Source organism: Mastigoproctus giganteus, chromosome 6 (genome assembly GCF_048544385.1).
Source record: "Mastigoproctus giganteus isolate SK-2022 chromosome 6, ASM4854438v1, whole genome shotgun sequence".
In the NCBI taxonomy this organism is placed as follows: domain Eukaryota; kingdom Metazoa; phylum Arthropoda; class Arachnida; order Uropygi; family Thelyphonidae; genus Mastigoproctus; species Mastigoproctus giganteus.
Window position 1 is genome coordinate 232,919,460 of NC_143580.1, and position 18,492 is coordinate 232,937,951.

Here is an 18,492-nt window from a genome sequence, read left to right on the forward strand (position 1 = left end):
AGCAAAGCAACATGCACAAAGTAGCAGTAGTGCTGTGGCTTGGGGGAGAACACAAGGGGTGATTCTCCAATGCATCACAGCCTAAAAAAAGGTGCAACTTGTGAAATGTTCATAGACCTTTCTGGAACAGGACATGATTAGCCAAGGAGGATGTCTTTGTGTGTGCTAGGTGTAGAGAGTGTCAAGAAATTAGGCACCAACTCGGCATTCTGATGGGTGCCTATGAGAGTTTGAAGAGTAGGGTAGAAGGAATTAAAATGGGGGCCCATCAAGCTCTCAGCTGCCCAACTCAACGACAGAGCTCACTCTTGTGCATCAGGCAACACAGTGGCAATTGTCATGGCAGAATGTGCTGGTCCCATAGGAGCTAATTATTGTTGGTAACACTATTGTCAGGGAGATGGGAATATATTGTGCAAAAAGGATAAGTGCAATAGGACCAGAGTATATCTACCAGGGACAAAAGTTGATCACGTTGTAGATCAGATATCATCTTTTAAGGGCACAAAGGGTCATATTGTTGTACACATTGGCACTAATGACATTAAGAGTAGGAGATCTGAGGACTTACTTAACAAGCACAGGTCAATGTTGAAAAAAAGTTGCGAGTTAAGAGTTAAATTTGAAAGTGACTGCAACTCTGCCCAGACACGATAGGAGAGAGTATATGATGACAGCCTTGTCAATCAATTCGGCCCTGGAAAGATTGTGCAAGACTCGTGTGGTAAAATTTTTCTCAGCATGGTCTGTGCTTGTTAACAGGAGAGATTGTTACTACAGGGATGGGATACACTTAAATAGAAAGGATGCAAGAATATTTGCTGGTGCTATCAAGGCCTTGCACGTCTTCTACTGGAATGAGCAGCAGCCTGGAAAGCAAGGTGCTGGGGATTTCAAGAAATGCTGGGAGTCATCATAGAACAAGTAAACACATGGACTGTTTAAGGGTAACTATAAGTAAGAATAGATGTATGTATAATTTCATGTGCACCAATGCTAGAAGTATAGAAAATAAATTTGACAAATTTGAGGTGCTAGTCAAGACACCAAAAGCAGATATTGTTGGGATATCAGAGACTTGGTGTCACACAGGTAAAAGGAATGCAGAATTGGAATTTGGGGATTACAATGTGTACAGAAAGGAAAGACAAGATAGAAAGGGAGGAGGTGTTATGCTGTTAATTAAGAAAAACATAAAATCAAAAGAAGTGCATACAGTTAACATGGGTGGACAGTGCAGTGTTGAGTCAGTTTGATGTGACATAAGCACCAGGAATGCAAAATTGAGAGTAGGAGTGTGTTTTAGGTCTAATGACTGTGATGAGTACAATGAAAAACTGTACAGAGAAATAGAGGGGGCCAGTAAATCAGACTGTCTTATAATGGGGGAATTTTAACTTCCCAGATATAGACCAGAATTTGTGGGTTAGTCACTACTCACAAACTAGCAAGACTTTTGTGGCCTTTATTGGATGAGTGCTTTCTACAACAGCATGTTCAAGAGGCAACATGAGGGAGTAATACTCTTGTTCTGATTATCAGCAGTGATTATTCATGCATTAAGAATCTGCAGATAAAGGAACCACTAGGTGGCAGTGATCACAGTGTACTGATGTGGGATTTACTCAAAAATGTAACTATCATCAGGGGTAAAGGGTTTTTGCATTCGTAAACTACAGTGGTCTAAAACAGTTTTTTAAATTCTATACAGTGGGACCAACTGATGGTGTTACCAACAGCAAATTCTAAATGGGAAGCATTCAAGGAATTAATCTTGGAAGCTATTACCAACTAATAAATACTGTTCAAGATTTAGGCCTAAATGAATGTCAGATGAACTAATGAGGCTCATGGCAGAGAATACAAATGTATGGGAAGCATATAAATTATCAGGCGATACAGAAGACTGCGGTAGATATAAGCTAGTCAGTAATCAAGTCACAAAGGAGGTTAGGCAAGCAAAGGCAGATTACAAGAAATCTGTGACAACATGCAAAGAAAAACAGAAAGACATTGATGGTTCAATTGTTGATGATTCTGCTCAGCTAATAAACTGAATGAGTGCTTTGTATCTACATTCACATATGAGGAATACTGTAGAGAAGTGGAGGCCAGATGCTTATCAAACTCTAATAGGAAATTTAATGATTTTGTAATAACTGAGGAGAAATTGTTGAAGTTAAACACAAGAAAGGCACTTGGGGTGAATGTGATCTTTCCAGTTATATCAAAGGAAGTACAGCAAAGGAAGTAAGCAGGCATTTAGCCATGACCAGAGATGTGCAAATGTATCTCCAATTCACAAAAGGAGATCGAAAGGTGACATGAGCAATTACAGATCTGTTAGTTTAACTTCTGTTCCGGGGAAAATAATGGAGTCACTGGTTAAAGAATCACTGCAGGATCTAGACATGACTGTAGTTATAGGTCAGACAAAGCATGGGTTTTTTAAGGTTTGTTTGAAGTCTTGTCTGACCAATTTGATTGGAATATTATGATGTGGTCACAAAAGAACTGGATGCCAAAAATAATTTTGATGTCATATACTTGTATTTTTGTAAAGCTTTTAATATGGTTGCACATGGAAGACTATTATACAAGTTCAAGTAGTATACCATTAAGGGCAAGTTGCTGCTATGAAAAAAGGGATGGTTGAGTGGGAGAAGACAGAGAGTGGTAATCAATGGACAGTGCTCTTTGTGGGCTAATATTATTAGGGCATCCCCAGGAGTCAATGTTGGGTCCATTGTTGTTTCTGTATTTATCAATGATATTGATGAAGATATATCAGGCTTAATGTCCAAGTCTGCAGACAATACGAAGATTGGTAGGGTTGTTAATGACAGTAAGGATGGTATGCTACTGCAACAGGATCTGGAGAAGTTGAGCAGATGGGCTGAGAGGTGGAAACTGAAGTTTAACATTGACAAATGCAAAGTGCTGCATATGGTTAGAAGTAACCCCAGAGTAACATATCAACTGTGCAGTACTAAACTCACAGTAATGGAGAATGAAAAAGACTTGGGGTAACTGTGCAGTCAGATATGAAGTTTTCTGAGCAGTGCAGACAGGCTGCAAGAGTAGCTCATGGGGTCTTGTCAATGATATATAGGAATTTTGATAGCAGGAATAAGGAGGTGATTATCCCCTTGTATAAGGCAATGGTCAGGCCACACCTTGAGTACTGAATACCTGTCTGGAAGCCTCATTTTAGGAATGATGTAGAGCTGCTGGAATGAGTACAGATAAGGGCAGTGAGATTAGTGAGTGAAATAAAGGGTTGCCATTACCTTAAGGCTTAAGAAAGGCTTAAGTTCTGCAAATTGTAGGCTGGAGACGATGCACCTGTGAGGCAATCTGATTGAGGTGTATAAGCCATGAATGGTTTGAGCAAGCTCAATGCTGCTGGGATTCTTCCTCTTGCTCAGACTGCACACCTGAGGGGGCATAAATTCAAATTGAGGAAAGACAGTTGTAGAACTGGTGTGCAGTAACTTGCATTTAGCCAGTGGGTAGTTTTTTGATGGAACAAATTTCTATCTCTCGTTGTGGAAATTGACAGCTTAAGTAAATTCAAGGCTGAACTAGACAAACTTTTGGAGTGAATGGATGGGTGAAGAGGGAAGGTTTTTTTTTTTTTTTTTTTGGCTAATTCTATATAAGCTTGCTTTCTTGCATCATATGCCTCTACTAATGCTAATGTGCTATTCATGGATACAGGTTTAGTGACTTCCTTAGCTATTTCTTTCATTATAATTAGATAAACACCATTAGCTCCTTGCACTTTCTTCACTTTTTAATATGTGAATTTTTCCTGCAAAGCATTTTTGCTACTCACAAATTTATCATACCGCATACTGTTAGGATGTTTTCATTATTGTTGATAAGGGCTTAGTGACTTCCTTTGCCATTTTTTTTCATTATAATTAGAGAAATACCATCAGCTTCTTGCAATTTCTTTGCTTTTTAATATGTTAATTTTTTCCTGCAAAGTATTTTTGCTATTCACAAATTTATTATACTGCATAATGCTAGTAGAACTACCAGTATTAATATCTGACATAGGTTGCCTGTTGCATTGCAGCATGGAACCATATAGGAAGAAAAGCAAACATTCAAACTTCTCACAAAGAAAGAATTATAAAAAAAATACTGTGCTTTTAAGATATGAGAATAAAAACAAAGAATGACAGACTTTTAGACCTATTTACTAAAAATTTGAGCACAAAAATGTTTTGCCATTTGACATGGTTTTGTAATGATTAATGTTTAATATACAGATAATAGACTTTTAAGACATGTTTACAGGAACGCTTTTCTTATTTTCGCTGTAGATATGCTCCTACACTTGTTTTGCACATTTTTGAAACACTTTGTACTAAAACATATAAGTTATAAGTAAATAAAACTGAAAGATAATTATTTTATGATAACTTTAATACAGTGTCAAAATTTGTATAAAGAAATAAAAATATGTAGACAAATTTACACTTCAATGTTATGGCAACATCAGTACTTTCCACATGAATATTCTCCAAATCTGTGAAAACAAAAAGTGAGGTAGGAAAGCAGTTATCGTCTAAACATTCATAATATTCCTTTTTTGAAGAGTAATATTTAATTGTGTAATTCTGCAATATTATAAAAAAGAAAGAAAATTTATTGCAATGTTTTGCTTGTGAGGGAGGGATTACTGCTAGGATTATGACATTGCAATCAGTCCTAAAATGCATTCATGGACCATGATGAAAGTTTGGTGTTAATCAGACTTTTCTCTGTTGAAAATGCTCCACATCCGAAACTAATATCAGTTTCTATTGGTGCGGAAAATTGATGGGATATAAATCAAATACCAGTCCTAAAATCTTTCTAAGAACCAATTCTGAAAGCTTGATGGCAATCTGACTTGTCTTTGTATACAGATACAACTTGAAAGTTTATTTGGGGGGGGGGGGACAATAATAATATGTTGAATTTTCAACTGTTCTGATTTTATTGAAATTTGAGGTGACTCAACAAATTTTGTAAAAGCCCAAATAAATCAACCTAGTAGGAATCATGCCATTATGTGTGGATAGCAGATGGACATGGTACCATACACGTATGCAAATACAGTAGAGCATCAATTATCCGGAAAATTTTCCAGTAAAATTGAATAAATTTAATATAATTTATATAATATAATATTTAATATTTAATAACACAATTTATTAATAAATAAATTTAATCTTACCTTACAATTAAATTAAATAAGATTAATTAAATAAAAAAATTATAAATCAATCTCGGAAAACAGAAACATACATACAGGCATTTTTATGATTTTTATACAAAACAGGAAAATTAGATTTTTAAATGCTCTCGTTTTTTTGACGCTGATAACGAGCACGGACAATCTGTGCGTCCCAGTGGCATTTGCACACAACTGTAACTTGCTCTTTTCTCATCTTAAACCTTGGTGCAGGCATTTCTCTTTTAGTGGCTAGGGTTTTCTCGGTAATGCTTTCCATAATAAGCCTGTCTCATCAACATTATGTTTTATTTCTCATAATTTGCCGTAACTGAAGCAAACTTAATTTTCAAAGGACACCACTGCTGATTTGGCTGCAGAAAGTTTCTCGCCTTGAATATCTAGTTCACATATACCATGTCTCAGTTTAAAGTTCTTCAGCCAACTTGTGCTTGCCATAAAACTTTTGTTACCTATCAATTACTGATTACCAATTGTTACTGATTAAAATCCAATGCATTTTCACACAACATTGGGCCACACACTGGCTCACCTATACTTTGCTCTGAAGAAAACAAAAAAATAAAGTGAGTGCACTCTTGAAAGCGGCATTTTCAGGTTTTGACATCGTATTTTTCCTGCTAGATCCTCCTCCTCCACTACCCATAATCGACACAAATTCTGTTATAGCATTGGAATTTTTCTTGATGTCGTAAATTGTTGAAGTCTCCAACAAATCTCTCCAAAAACTCTTTGGAGAGATTTGCTAAATTTTCACCTTTTCTAATTCTATTAATAATTTTCATTTTTTTTTTGCAATGTTAAAACTATGCGTTTTCTTTTTGTTCACATTTTACATTAAAAAAATTGAGAAAAATAATAAATCACACAGTTTCGGGCTGATATTATTCTCACCGAATCTTGAGCTAAACTAATCTGAAATTCACTCATGGTTTCCGAGAAAATCCAGCAGTCTCTGTGATATTTTTCTAAAGCACATTTCTGAAGGTCACAACCATAAAACAAAAACAAATTGCAGTTTTCGGTTTACTGGGCTTTTTGTTTGTACAATCTGTTATAAACAGGTAGTAAACTTGATCTTTCGCTTATTATAATCAAAATTCAATTTGTAAACGTGATCACTATAACCGGAGCTTACTGTACTTACTGTAATAAAAAAAAGAAGAAAGATCAGCCTTTCAAATTATTCCAGATAACTGACTTTCGGATAACCGATATTCTACTGTATGTTGGAAAAACAAGTTAGGTAAGGTACACTGTGTTACATTGAAGACACATTCGATTTCAGGGGTTAAAAACTTTGATACTGTACTCTGAAAGTGCTTACCAAAACTTCACTGATGGTTTTGATAAGCACCTTGTCTCTGATGGTTAGCTGGAAGATAAGATTTGTCAGCAGTTGTGCTTTTTTTTTAAGGGGATGTCTGCAAAGGTGAAAAGGTTAACCCAGGGAAGGGGAGGCCAACCTTTTCATGCAGTGTGTATCACATAGGGGCAGTTCAAGAAGCTACTGAAATCCATGCTTAAATAAATATTCCTGCCAAATTGAAAACAGTCAATTTATGGCAATAAAAGTGGAATTTAAACTGCATATATCTAATTTATGATTCCCCCCCCCCACATTCAGAGGATTGCTGCTAACAATATCACATTATGCTGCAAGATGGCCACCCTTGGGTTAACCTACTGATGTAATATTCAGTACAAAAGTACTGCCTATCACATCAATCGGCCCAAGGATATAGGTGCTGAAATTTTGAAAAGGATCAGAGCTGCTGTTCCCAATTTATTGTAATGTTTCTGGAGGGGTAAACTTGGGTATGAAACACCAGACCTAAAACCTCTACAGGGACCAACAAAAATGATGAAAATCTAGTGTCTGACTTTTCCTTGTTGAGTAATGCATGAACATTTGAAACTAGTATAGGTTTCTATAAGTGGGGTAGGGCTGTTGATTATAAAACTGACTTTAAAACCTTCCCAGGGACTAAGAGGACATACGCTAAAAAATCTGGTGTCAATGCGACTTTTTTTTTTTTTTTTTTTTTGTCAAATAATGATCACATATCTAAAAAGCATGTCCATTTATCTATAATTTTATGGAAAAAAATTTGCTATATTCATACGATTTTTCATTAAATTTGGAGTGAAGTAACAAATCTTTCCAAATACCCAAATATAAAATTTAATCAAAAACCATCAACTGAGAATTGAGTTGTTACATGTGGATGGAGAAACAGACATGGTAAAGACAGAAGGTACTTTATCATTTGTGAATACACTTAAAAAAAAAAACTCTTTATTGAAGGCACACGCCATACACAATACCCTTCATGGCTACAAGCCAGGAGTTAAACACATATTAGGGATTAAAACTATCACATGCACAAAGAATGAATGAAAAATAACTAACATTGCTATAAATGTGATTTTTTTCTTCTTATTTATTATTTTTTTTATGAAACCCCTAAACATGAAGGTATTACAAATTATAGTATTTAGTATCCTGTGTGGGATGACGGGAAGACAAAAGAAGATACTTTAGCATTGGCATTCCATACATTATTTCATATATTTCAAATTTCATATATACCAATACCCATCTTCATGGTCTGACGATGGATATTGGTAAGATGCCTGAAACCTCACTTTAATGTATAGTAGTTTAGGCGAATAGCTTATAAACTATATTAAGGCACACATGGAATTTCACATGGTATATGAGTGGTATTAAATATAGTATTTAATATGCTATATTAAATAATATTTAATATGAATGGGCTATTTATATGCGAAAGTAAAAATACTATTTATTTGAAATGGAGAAACTAAGGATATGTAAATTCCTCAAATTTTATGAAAATCAATTAGTGGTTCCCAACCTTTTTTGCTATGACTCTACAGACTAATAGTAAAATTTAAATATGTTTACATGTATGAATGATTAAATTTATTGGATTTTTTTTTTAAAATTCATTTAAAATGACAAAAAATATAAAGGAAATCCATGTTAAAAATCTTTATTAGTTATGAAACATGCAAATGCATATTTCATTAATCACGTGTAAATGAAGTATTCATTTGAACACATGGAAAAAAAATAATTCTATTGACTCTGAGAAGTCTTCTTACTGAAGCCATCTCTGACCCTGATTGGGAACCATCATGCCACCCAAAAGATAACTTTAAGTGACTGAACTAGAAATGAAATTAAATGTTTAAGTAGGAAATGAAATACATACTTTTTAAGCTCCTTCACAAAGTTCATATTAAAACTCTCATCCCATCCACAATCTAACAAAAACTTAAACTCATCAACTTGAAGAAGATAGCAATGGGGAGTCTCGCTAAAGACCCCTGACATAGCTTGCAACTTGATGATGGATGTCATTGTGATACTAAATGTCAGATTCAAGATACCACTACACACAAAAAAAAAACAAAACAAAACAAAAAAATTACTAAGAGCTGACTTAGACATTAATTACAAAATTTATATATATTTCTTCTGCTACCTCTGCAAGGCTGTATTTTAAAGGATAATTTTCACAAAAAAACAAGGGAATTAGAACTTATTGCTTTTCCAAAGAGTGATATTCAGTTTTATTAAAGAGAGGCTATATTTTATATTGAACTTGTCTAATGAAATAAATGAAACATACAGTCTGTTACAGAAAAAGGAACACATAATATACTACAAAAATAATACAACAAATGATTGCTACAATTAGGACTATACTTGGCAAGGTGCAATTCTGTTAAGTACCAAGCCACCTCCAATATTCAAAAAATATATATAAATAAATAAAATCATAAAATAAGAAATGACAAAGTAACACAACCTCAGCAGTGCAAATGCATATCTGTCACCTAAAGAGAAGTGCCTTTACACCCACCAAGGCATGAGTTCCACTAATGGAATAAACAAGCGGGAATAAATAAATAAATAAAAAAACAAACAGAATAAACAAATAAATAAGGAACTTAAGGCACCACTTCTTTTTTGGGAGGGAGGGGGGATCAGCACTTCTGAACTCCAAAAAAAAATTAACTGCATTTCAATCACTGATTGCTATTCAGCCAAATGTCAAAAAAAATAATGAACCAAACTCAGAATCATAACCTATGCCATGGCCACGACCTTCTATAAGTTAAATAAGTAAATGCAACAAACAAAATTTAAATATAAAGATCAACCTAGCCAGTCACTCTAAACCAAATGCTAATTAACCTTGAAACTAAATAATAAATAGAATTAAACATAAATAAAATCAAGTATTTTAATTTTAAAGCAAACCAAATGACAGCATAGGTATTTTGTACCCCCCCATGTCCATCCTTGATTTGAATGTTTCTTTTGTCCCACTCTAACCTCCTTAGTTTGAACGCCCATGACCATCCCATGCTTCCTTCATTATATTTTAGTTTATTCTGTTATTTGATTTGCTTTAAAATACTTGATTTTATTTATGTTGATTCCCTCTATTATTACTGTATTTGTTGTTGTTGTTTTTTGGTTTTTAGGAGCATTAGCAACTAAGGCCATATTGCTCCGGGAATATGCGGTGGTCATTCCCTGACCTTTCCGCATCCTCCGTATTTGGTGGTGACGGGCTCGAACCCCGGTCTAATCAAGAAGCATGTGCTACGCACTGTTGCTCCTTCCCACCTGGCTACGGAGGCGCCATTATTATTTGTCTTAAAGGTTAATCTGCATTTAGTTTAGATCCATCAATTAACTTTGCCAATGTCTAAATTGTATTTGTTTGTTATTTAACCTATATAGGGCAATGGCTATGGCATATAGTATGATCCTGAGTTTAGTTCATTATTTTCTTTCTGCATTCAGATCATATAGCGACATCTGTTGATATTTGGCTAGATAGCTGTCAGTGACTGAAACGTGATCCTTTTCAGAGTTCAGAAGTGCTAATTTCCTTTTGAGGAGGTGATGCTTGCACATTCCCTATCTTTGTTATATCAATTATGAAAATGGCATTCATGATTTGGTGGGTGTAAAGGCACATCTTTTTGGATGAGAGGTGTGCATTTGAATTACCAAAGGAACTTTATCAAGTATAACCCTAATTGTAGCATTAATTTCCTGTGTTATTGTGGTATATTTAGTGTTTATTTTTTTCTATAATCCTTGGAGAGATAACCACATCAGGCCTTCATAGTAAATTATGTAGTATCGATATATTTTAATGGATTTCATTGTATCCACTCATGAGTCACTAACCTGTACCCACAAAACCTGATAAAAATCAACCCAGAGGCATATATAATTTAAGTCTATCATTAATGAGATATCACTGCATGTAATGATCAGGGTCGGATTTACACATAAGCTAAACAAGCTACAGCTTAGGGCCTCACATTACAAGGGGCCTCGCTCCATCTTAAAAAATACTTTTTTTAATATTTCACAGGTAAGAGCGAAGGGCCTCATTGTTATAGTTTAGGGCCCCCCAACAAGTTTAAATCCGGCCCTGATAATAATACACCTTCTAACTTCTTAATTAATGCTGACACTCTCCCACGAACTAGAAACCATATCTATAGTTTTATCTGTTGGTAGCAAATCAGAAAAAGTACTCCACTTTACATTTTGAAAAATCCTGCTTTGCACAGACACTACATATCAAATAATTGCCACCAATTCTTCAAATGCAGATTTTCATGTAGTTTACCAGTGGGTGAAGAAAAGTTAATAGTAAAGTAAAGTGCAGCCATTATCAACCCACTGCAGGGTGGAAGCCTCCTCAACAATTCATGCTGAGGGAAATGGACCATAATCTGCCACGCTGGTCCAGTGCGGGTTGGCAGATCGACCGTATTCAGCAGTCAGGGGGCTTGAACCCCGGTCTACTCAAAGAGCGTGTGCTACTGCACTCCCGCTCCTGCCCACTCGGCTACGGAGAAGAAAAGTTAGTTAACTGCAATCCTTCTAAGATCTGGTCGTGTATTATTTCTTGCAACAAAAAGTCTACTGCTTGCGGTCAATTCCTTGACTACAAGGTTTTTCTATAGGTAGTTCCATGGATATTGACTTTCTGACACAGAATCTATAATCCATCCCCCCTTCCAAATCAGTCAAAATATATCAGCTAGTGAATATACACAGTCCATATATGGACATTCTGAAAACTGAGGTTCAACATCAATAAATAAATTCTGAATTCTGAACCGATGCTTAGTGCTAGAATATTATAAGTTCCAATAACTTTTTTTTGTATTATCATTAAAAGAGAAATACAGCACAACCTGGATATGCCACACTTGGTAATATAATGCAGGTGCAGCATATTCACCCAAGATGTACATAAAAAAATTTCAATTTATGGCAAAACATGAATTTCGCAAAACACACTAGAAGAAGCAAACTCTATAACTTACAGAGCAGAACCAGCTACTGCAGTTGTTATTTGGTTTTTAGGAGAGCATTAGCAACTAAGGCCATATTGCTCCGGGGATATGCGGTGGTCATTCCCTGATGTTTCCACATCCTCCGTATTTGGTGGTCACGGGCTCGAACCCCAGTCTAATCAAGAAGTGTGTGCAACACACTGCTGTTTCTGCCCACCTGGCTAGGAAGCACCATGCTACTGCAGTGGTTTCTAAAGTGTGAACTAGTAAGCTATTGTATTCTCTTCTGAGGTATATTCCTTAATTAGACTATTATATTTTTATAAACAACAGTAGTTATTCAAGAGTAATTATTTTAAAAATTTAGCTTCTCTCATCTCGCTTCAATTTGAGATGGAATAAAAAATACATCAATGAAACATTAATTTTACATGGAATATTTGCAAAAACTAAACATTCTCCTCTGAGAGGGAACCAGCTACCAGATCCTGTTATATATACAGTTATAATTTGTAAACAACAGCACATGACATACTTTTCAAGGATGAAATCAAATTTAGAATGCCAAAGGCATAATGCAGAGTGTGCATGAATTGACAAACAGTTAGTATATTTTTACAAGTTTCTGCTACTGGCTACAGTTATACTGCATCATCATCATCAGCCATTTTCAATCCACTGCAGGATGAAGGCCTCTCCAGCAACTTTCCAGTTCCTTCTGTTTTGAGCACTGGCCATCCATTTACTACCCACAAACTCACGAATTTCATACATCCATCTCTGCCTTTGCCTTCCAGGTTTTCTTCTAGCTTCTCTTGGATACCATTCTGTTATTTTCTTAGTCCATCTGTCATCAGTCTTCGAGCTATGTGTCCTGCCCAAGACCATTTTAGTTCTTTAGTTTTGATAAGAATGTTCTTTACTTGAGTTTGCTGCCTTATCCATGTGTTTCTCTTCTTATCTAACAGTCTGATTCCCAACATAATTTGTTCCATTCTTCGCTGTGTAGTTCTCAGCTTCTCTTCCATTCTTTTGGTGAGTGCCCAAGTTTCACTTCCATAAGTCATGGTGGGGAGTATACATTGATTCATTATTTTACGTTTCAGACAAATTGGAATATTGCTCTTCAGTATGTGACTATATTTCCTGAATGCTATCCATCCAAAATTTATTCTTCTCTTGACTTCCAGCCATTTATCATTATTACAGCTAATAACTTGTCCCAGATAAGTATATGACTCCACCTTTTCAATTACTGCTCCTTCAATCATAATTTTCCTTTCTGTGGCATACTTGTTCATCATTACTTTTGTTTTAGCCATATTCATCTTTGGTCCAAAATCCTGACTAAATGTGCATAACTGATTAAGATTTTCCTCTAATTCTTTGGGATCGTGGCTTATGACCACAATGTCATCTGCAAATTGTAAATGGTTTAGGTACTCTCCATTCACATTGACTCCTTTCTGCGACCAGTTAATCTTCTAAAAGCTTCCTCAAGGGCGGCAGTAAACAGCTTCGGAGATATTGTGTCTCCTTGTAGAACTCCTTTCTTGATTTTAAATTTCCTACTGTCTTTGTCTAGTTAACAAAGGAGGTAGCGTTCTCATATATTTTCTTCAAAATCATAATATGTGGGGTATCTATGCCTTGTTTTTCCAGTGCCCGAAACATTGCCTTATGCTGTATGGAGTCAAATGCCTTTTCATAATCCACAAATGCCAGGCATAATGGTGTTTTATATTCATTTGCTTTCTCCATTAGCTGTGATATTACGTGAAGGTGATCCATAGTTGAGAATCCTATCCTAAAGCCAGCTTGCTCTTTCAGTTGATTCTCATCAAGTATTTTTTTCCTAATCTGTTAGTAATGACCCTTGTGAACAACTTGTAGATGTGGGATCACAAGCTAATTGGTCTATAATTTCCAATTTCTGATTTATCTCCTTTCTTATGCAGCAAAACTATGACTGCATTATTCCACTGCTTAGGCGTCACATATTTTCTAATGCACTTTGTGAAGAGTCTTGCCAATTTTTTGCGTTATGTCTTTTCCCCCCAATTTTAACAACTCTACAGTAACTTCGTCTTCCCCCGGGGCTTTCTGATTCTTCATTTTCTTCAATGCATGTTCTACCTCATCAGGAAGAATTTCGGGTATGTTGTATGCGTTGCTACTTTGAAATCCATCTTCCCCACTGCTGGCATCATTCCCTTGATCCTTGTACAATTCTCTATAGTAGTCTTCTGCTATTTGAATTATGCCTTCTCTGCTGTTTATAAGTACACCATCGCTATTCTTCAGTTTCAGTATCATTTGTCTTTCTGCATTACTGCTCATGGCTGCTGATTTAAATCCTTTGTTTTCCTTTAATGCTTGTTCTACTTTTCTTGTGTTACATCTTCTTATGTCCTCTCTGAGTCTCTTTCTAATGGCTTTGCATAACTCGGTATACTCAATTTTTTCCTTGTTAGTATTTACCTTGCTCTTCATTTTTCGCCTTCGGTTCATCATATCAAGTGTTTCTTGACTAATTTTTTCTTCTTTGGATTTCTTTTTCCCTATAGGTTTCTTGGGCTTTATCACCTTCAGAAAGTTGTAATATTCCTCGTCGATATCTTGGTCCTGAGCAGTCTGCAGAAGCTCAAACTTGTTCTTAAGTTCCAGTACATACTGCTTTTTCTCCTCTTCTGTTATCTCAAAGATCTGTGTATTATTTACTCGAGTCAGTTTTTTCCTTTCCTTTCCTACATCTATATCAAGTGTACATCTTACCATTCTGTGATCACTTCCAACATTTACCTTATTCAGGACGGTAACATCATTCACAATATATCTTCTGTTAGTGAGGATGAAGTCGATTTCATTAGTTGTTAATCCATTTGGACTCTTCCATGTCCACTTTCTGTTATACTGCAGTATCTAAAACGAGGCTTCCAGACCTGCATAAAGTATCACTCAAGATTATACAACAGGATAATCAAATCCTTTGCACTGTTGGAAAAATTCCTGTATATCATTGACAGAACCCCATAAGCTGTCCTAACAGGTTACCAGATATTTATAGGTTACTAAATGTTTCAAATATCTCAGATAATTTTTCTTTAAGACAATTTATCTAACAGACTTGACTGTTTCCCCCTTCACTGCTTTTCTGAATTTGAGGGCTATCATATCCTCCTATGTATCTTCCCCACAAAATGCTTCTTAATGGATAGGCGAATAGATGATTAGATAAGGAGAAGATCCCTGTACAACGAGATTCTTAAAATTTGAAGAGATAACTAACTACAATTTAAGCCACTGTTATTGTATATATTAAGTGCAATTGCATTATTAATACACAGCCATTTCTGAATAAACAGAATATTTGTAAGGCGGCAACGTTTTAAGTTATATCTCATATTGTGAATACCTTCACAACGAGTTGCCATGATATTGCACTACTTTGAATAAGTAACGCTTCACAAACAGTTGGCAAAACAGTTATGAAGTATAACTCCACAATATGAGAGATCCCTGATGGTGTTTGATGTATTTAGACTAAGATGCATTTAGGGCTAAAGCCTCAAGATGCGAGAATTTGCTCGCAGCTTGAGTCTTTAGCCCTAAATGCATCTTAGTCTAAAGATATCATATACCACTGTTATTGTTAATCTGTGATAGTTACCTTTATGAGCATCAAGTTCTGGAACCTATACTGATCACATGTATAACTCTTGGTGGTCAGGATGTGGTCAGGAATGCAATGCTGTTTATAAATGTAATTATCATGGCATAACAGTGGCTTAAATTGTAGTTGTTCATAATGGAATAACTGCAAAGGTAATTATTTAAAGTCATTAGCTTCATTATGTTGATTTAAAGTTGATTACTGATTTAAAGTCATGATTTGAGTGCACTATATTTTTTTGCAATCTTTAACTCCTACAAAAGTTTTGGAATGAAGAGCCAAGCAATTGGCAGGTGAGGTTGCTGTTGGTTGAATTTGCATCAAGGCAGCTATATATCAGAAAAAACATTTCTGTTTTTTCCACTTGTTCTTTCATGTTTATTTTATGGTTGGTTTACCAATCTGATGAAAAAAATAATAAAATAAAATAAAAGAACTAGTGGAAAAAACAAATTTCAAATGATGAGGAATGAGATAGAATTTGTAAATCAGTTAAAAAAGTAAAATTTCAATTTAAATATCAAAATGCTAAAATTTATATTTTGTCTTTGAATAAAAAAAATCTAACAGTTGCCATGCAAGGAAACATGTTTCAATTGGAGGTGTGACCACTGTTGGGTCTGGCAAAATCATCAATATATTTTTGTTTTCTTTCCTTATTATGTTTTTATTAAGTCAACTACAATGAAATTAGGTTATAAGTAATTTAATTTTTTTTAAAATTTTATTTAATTGAATGACAGTAAGCAGTCCTTAGGCTGCAATTTGCAAAAACTTGGATTCTCCCTTGAAGGGTTCAATGCTACTTTTTACATTGACATTTATAGTATATGAAATAAATGAGGATAATTATATAACTAAGAATTTAAGGTCTGTCGAGAATCAAAAGGAAGTTCATAAGACAAAATTTAATGCTTTAAATTCGGTGATTTTTGAAGTCATTAGATTACTTCAGTTGTTTATATCATGACATGTTCATACTAATATTGGAATTATCCTGCATACTTTAGATTCAAATAAATTGTCAAAACAGAATTAGGCTTAACCCGGTATCAGCACAACATGCCAATGACACATGGAGCGAAGTACAATTATCAACATCTAGTTTGATAGCTGCAATTCATTTCCAAATAAGATATGATATTTGATTTCAATGCAAATTAAATATTTTATCTTAAAAAATAATGACTTTTATGAAAAAAAAAAAAATCACAATGATGAAAATCACACACACCATTTGAAACTTACTGAAACACATTTTCATCGTAAATAAATAGAGAAAAAACATTTAATTAACAAGATATCTCAAACCATACCTTTGATTTTCATATCTACAGAATTAATAATTCCCACAACCAAAAACGCCAATTTCGCCGCGCTACAACTTGATTTTTCACTATAGAAGGCAGCTGTGCAATCAACAGAGCCCTCTATTTCCAACATTAAAGCACGTGCAAGAGAGAAAGTTTGGCGCTGCTATCGAATCGTGCTATCTTTTGAATTTAATTTTTTTTTTATTATTATTTTTATCAGGTTAAAGTCCTATAACTGTAATATGACTTCTGTTGGTTTACTATATTGGATTTCTGATTACCTGATCTTCAACATAAATGTAATTTACTTGGTAAATCATGGATCCATCAACAGAGGTGTTTTGTTTGGTTGGCCTTATTGGAATATTTCTAATGATATTTATTACTTTCCTTGCGGTGACAGTGGTAACTTCAATTCGTGCCGATGAGGTAAATTTTTAGCCGTGAACAATTAATCTGCTTCCACAAATACTGATTATTTTCTCTGTGTGCACTTAATTGAATTCGAATCGTTTTTGTGTGTGGATGTTTGTGTTTATGTAGGCTTATATGGACCAGTGGTTAGTAGTAGCAGTGCCCGAATTAGGCGGAACTCGCCAAAAACGTTCCGATTGATAAGTACTTTTTAATAATAAGATTAAATCATAATTGCTAAACTGCCTGGTCATTACGGATTACGAATTCGATCACGAATATAATTAATCGTTGCGTCAGAACCAATATGTATATATGTAGCATTAGCAGTGGCAAATGATACAAGAAAGCAAGTTCATGCAGCATCAGCAAGAAAAAAAAAAAAAAAAAAATCGCACATCACCTGTCCATTCCCTCTAATATTTTGTCTATTTCTTTGATTTTATTCAATCTATTTTCTTCCACAACAACATAGCAGTTTGTTCTAGCAATCAAACACCTGCTTACTAGAGGCAAACTTCTGCGCATCTATTCTGCAACTGTACTTCCTTAATTTGAATTTGTGCCCCTTCACATGTGGTCTGAGCAAGAGAAAGAATTCCATCAGCATTCAGCTTACTCAATCCATTCAAAGCCTCATACACCTCAATCACATCACCTGGCATGTTCATAGTCTCCAGATGCTGCAATTTACAGAACTTAGGCCTTTCATGGTAAGAGCACCCCTTTGTTCCCCTCACCAATCTCGTATCCTTTTCTCTGTACGCTTTCCAACAGCTCCACATGCTTCCTGAAATGAGGACTCCAGCCCAACATTGGCCTTACATTAGCATTAGCATTAGTAGAGGCATATGATGCAAGAAAGCAAGCTTATGCAGCATCAGCCAAAAAAAAAAAAAAAAAAAAACATGCTCCCCTTTCACCCCTCCGTTCATTCCAAGTACCTGTCCAGCTCAGCCTTAAATTTGTTTAGGCTATCAACTTCCACAACAAAGGATGGAAGTCTGTTCCACCAACCAACCACCCGCTGGCTAAAGGCAAACTTACGCACATCTATCCTACATCTGTCTTTTCTCAATTTGAATTTATGCCCTCTCAAATGATTATTCTGAGCAAGAGGAAGAATTCCATCAGCATTGAGCATGCTCAAACCATTCAAGGCTTTATACACCTCAATCAGATCACCTCACAGGTGCCTAGTCTCCAGACACTAATTTGCAAAATTTAAGCCTTTCTTCGTAAGAGCAACCCTTTGTTCCATTCACTAATCTTGTTGCCCTTCTCTGTACTCGTTCCAACAGTTCTACATCCTTCTTAAAATGAGGCCTCCAGACCTGTATACAGTACTCAAGGTGTGGCCTGACCATTGCTTTATATAAGGGGATAATCACCTCCTTATCCCTGCTAGAAAAATTCCTGTATATCATTGACAAAACACTATGAGCTACTCTTGCAGACTGTCTGCACTGCTC

The 18,492-nt window shown here is 35.3% G+C and overlaps 2 protein-coding genes across 3 annotated transcripts in view; one reads left to right on the forward strand and one right to left on the reverse strand.

Moving 5' to 3' along the window:
• The window catches only part of Cpsf100 (cleavage and polyadenylation specificity factor subunit 2), a 199,703-nt gene extending 183,022 nt beyond the window's left edge, over window positions 1–16,681 (reverse strand). Inside the window, exons 1-2 of one of the 2 annotated variants that reach the window (XM_090375763.1) lie at window positions 16,610–16,673; window positions 8,494–8,673 (exon numbers count right to left, since the gene is read on the reverse strand). In XM_090375763.1, coding sequence (XP_090231889.1) covers window positions 8,494–8,642 — 149 coding nt within the window. In that variant the 5' untranslated portion in view covers window positions 8,643–8,673; window positions 16,610–16,673. Of the gene's footprint in view, window positions 1–8,493; window positions 8,674–16,609 lie in introns of both variants that reach the window. The other variant, XM_090375764.1, reaches the window with a different exon arrangement.
• Window positions 16,682–16,924: 243 nt separating this feature from the next.
• LOC150085088 (uncharacterized) overlaps window positions 16,925–18,492 on the forward strand; it is a 159,301-nt gene continuing 157,733 nt past the window's right edge. Inside the window, exon 1 of the mRNA XM_090376459.1 lies at window positions 16,925–17,035. Coding sequence (XP_090232585.1) covers window positions 16,925–17,035 — 111 coding nt within the window. The remainder of the gene's footprint in view (window positions 17,036–18,492) is intronic.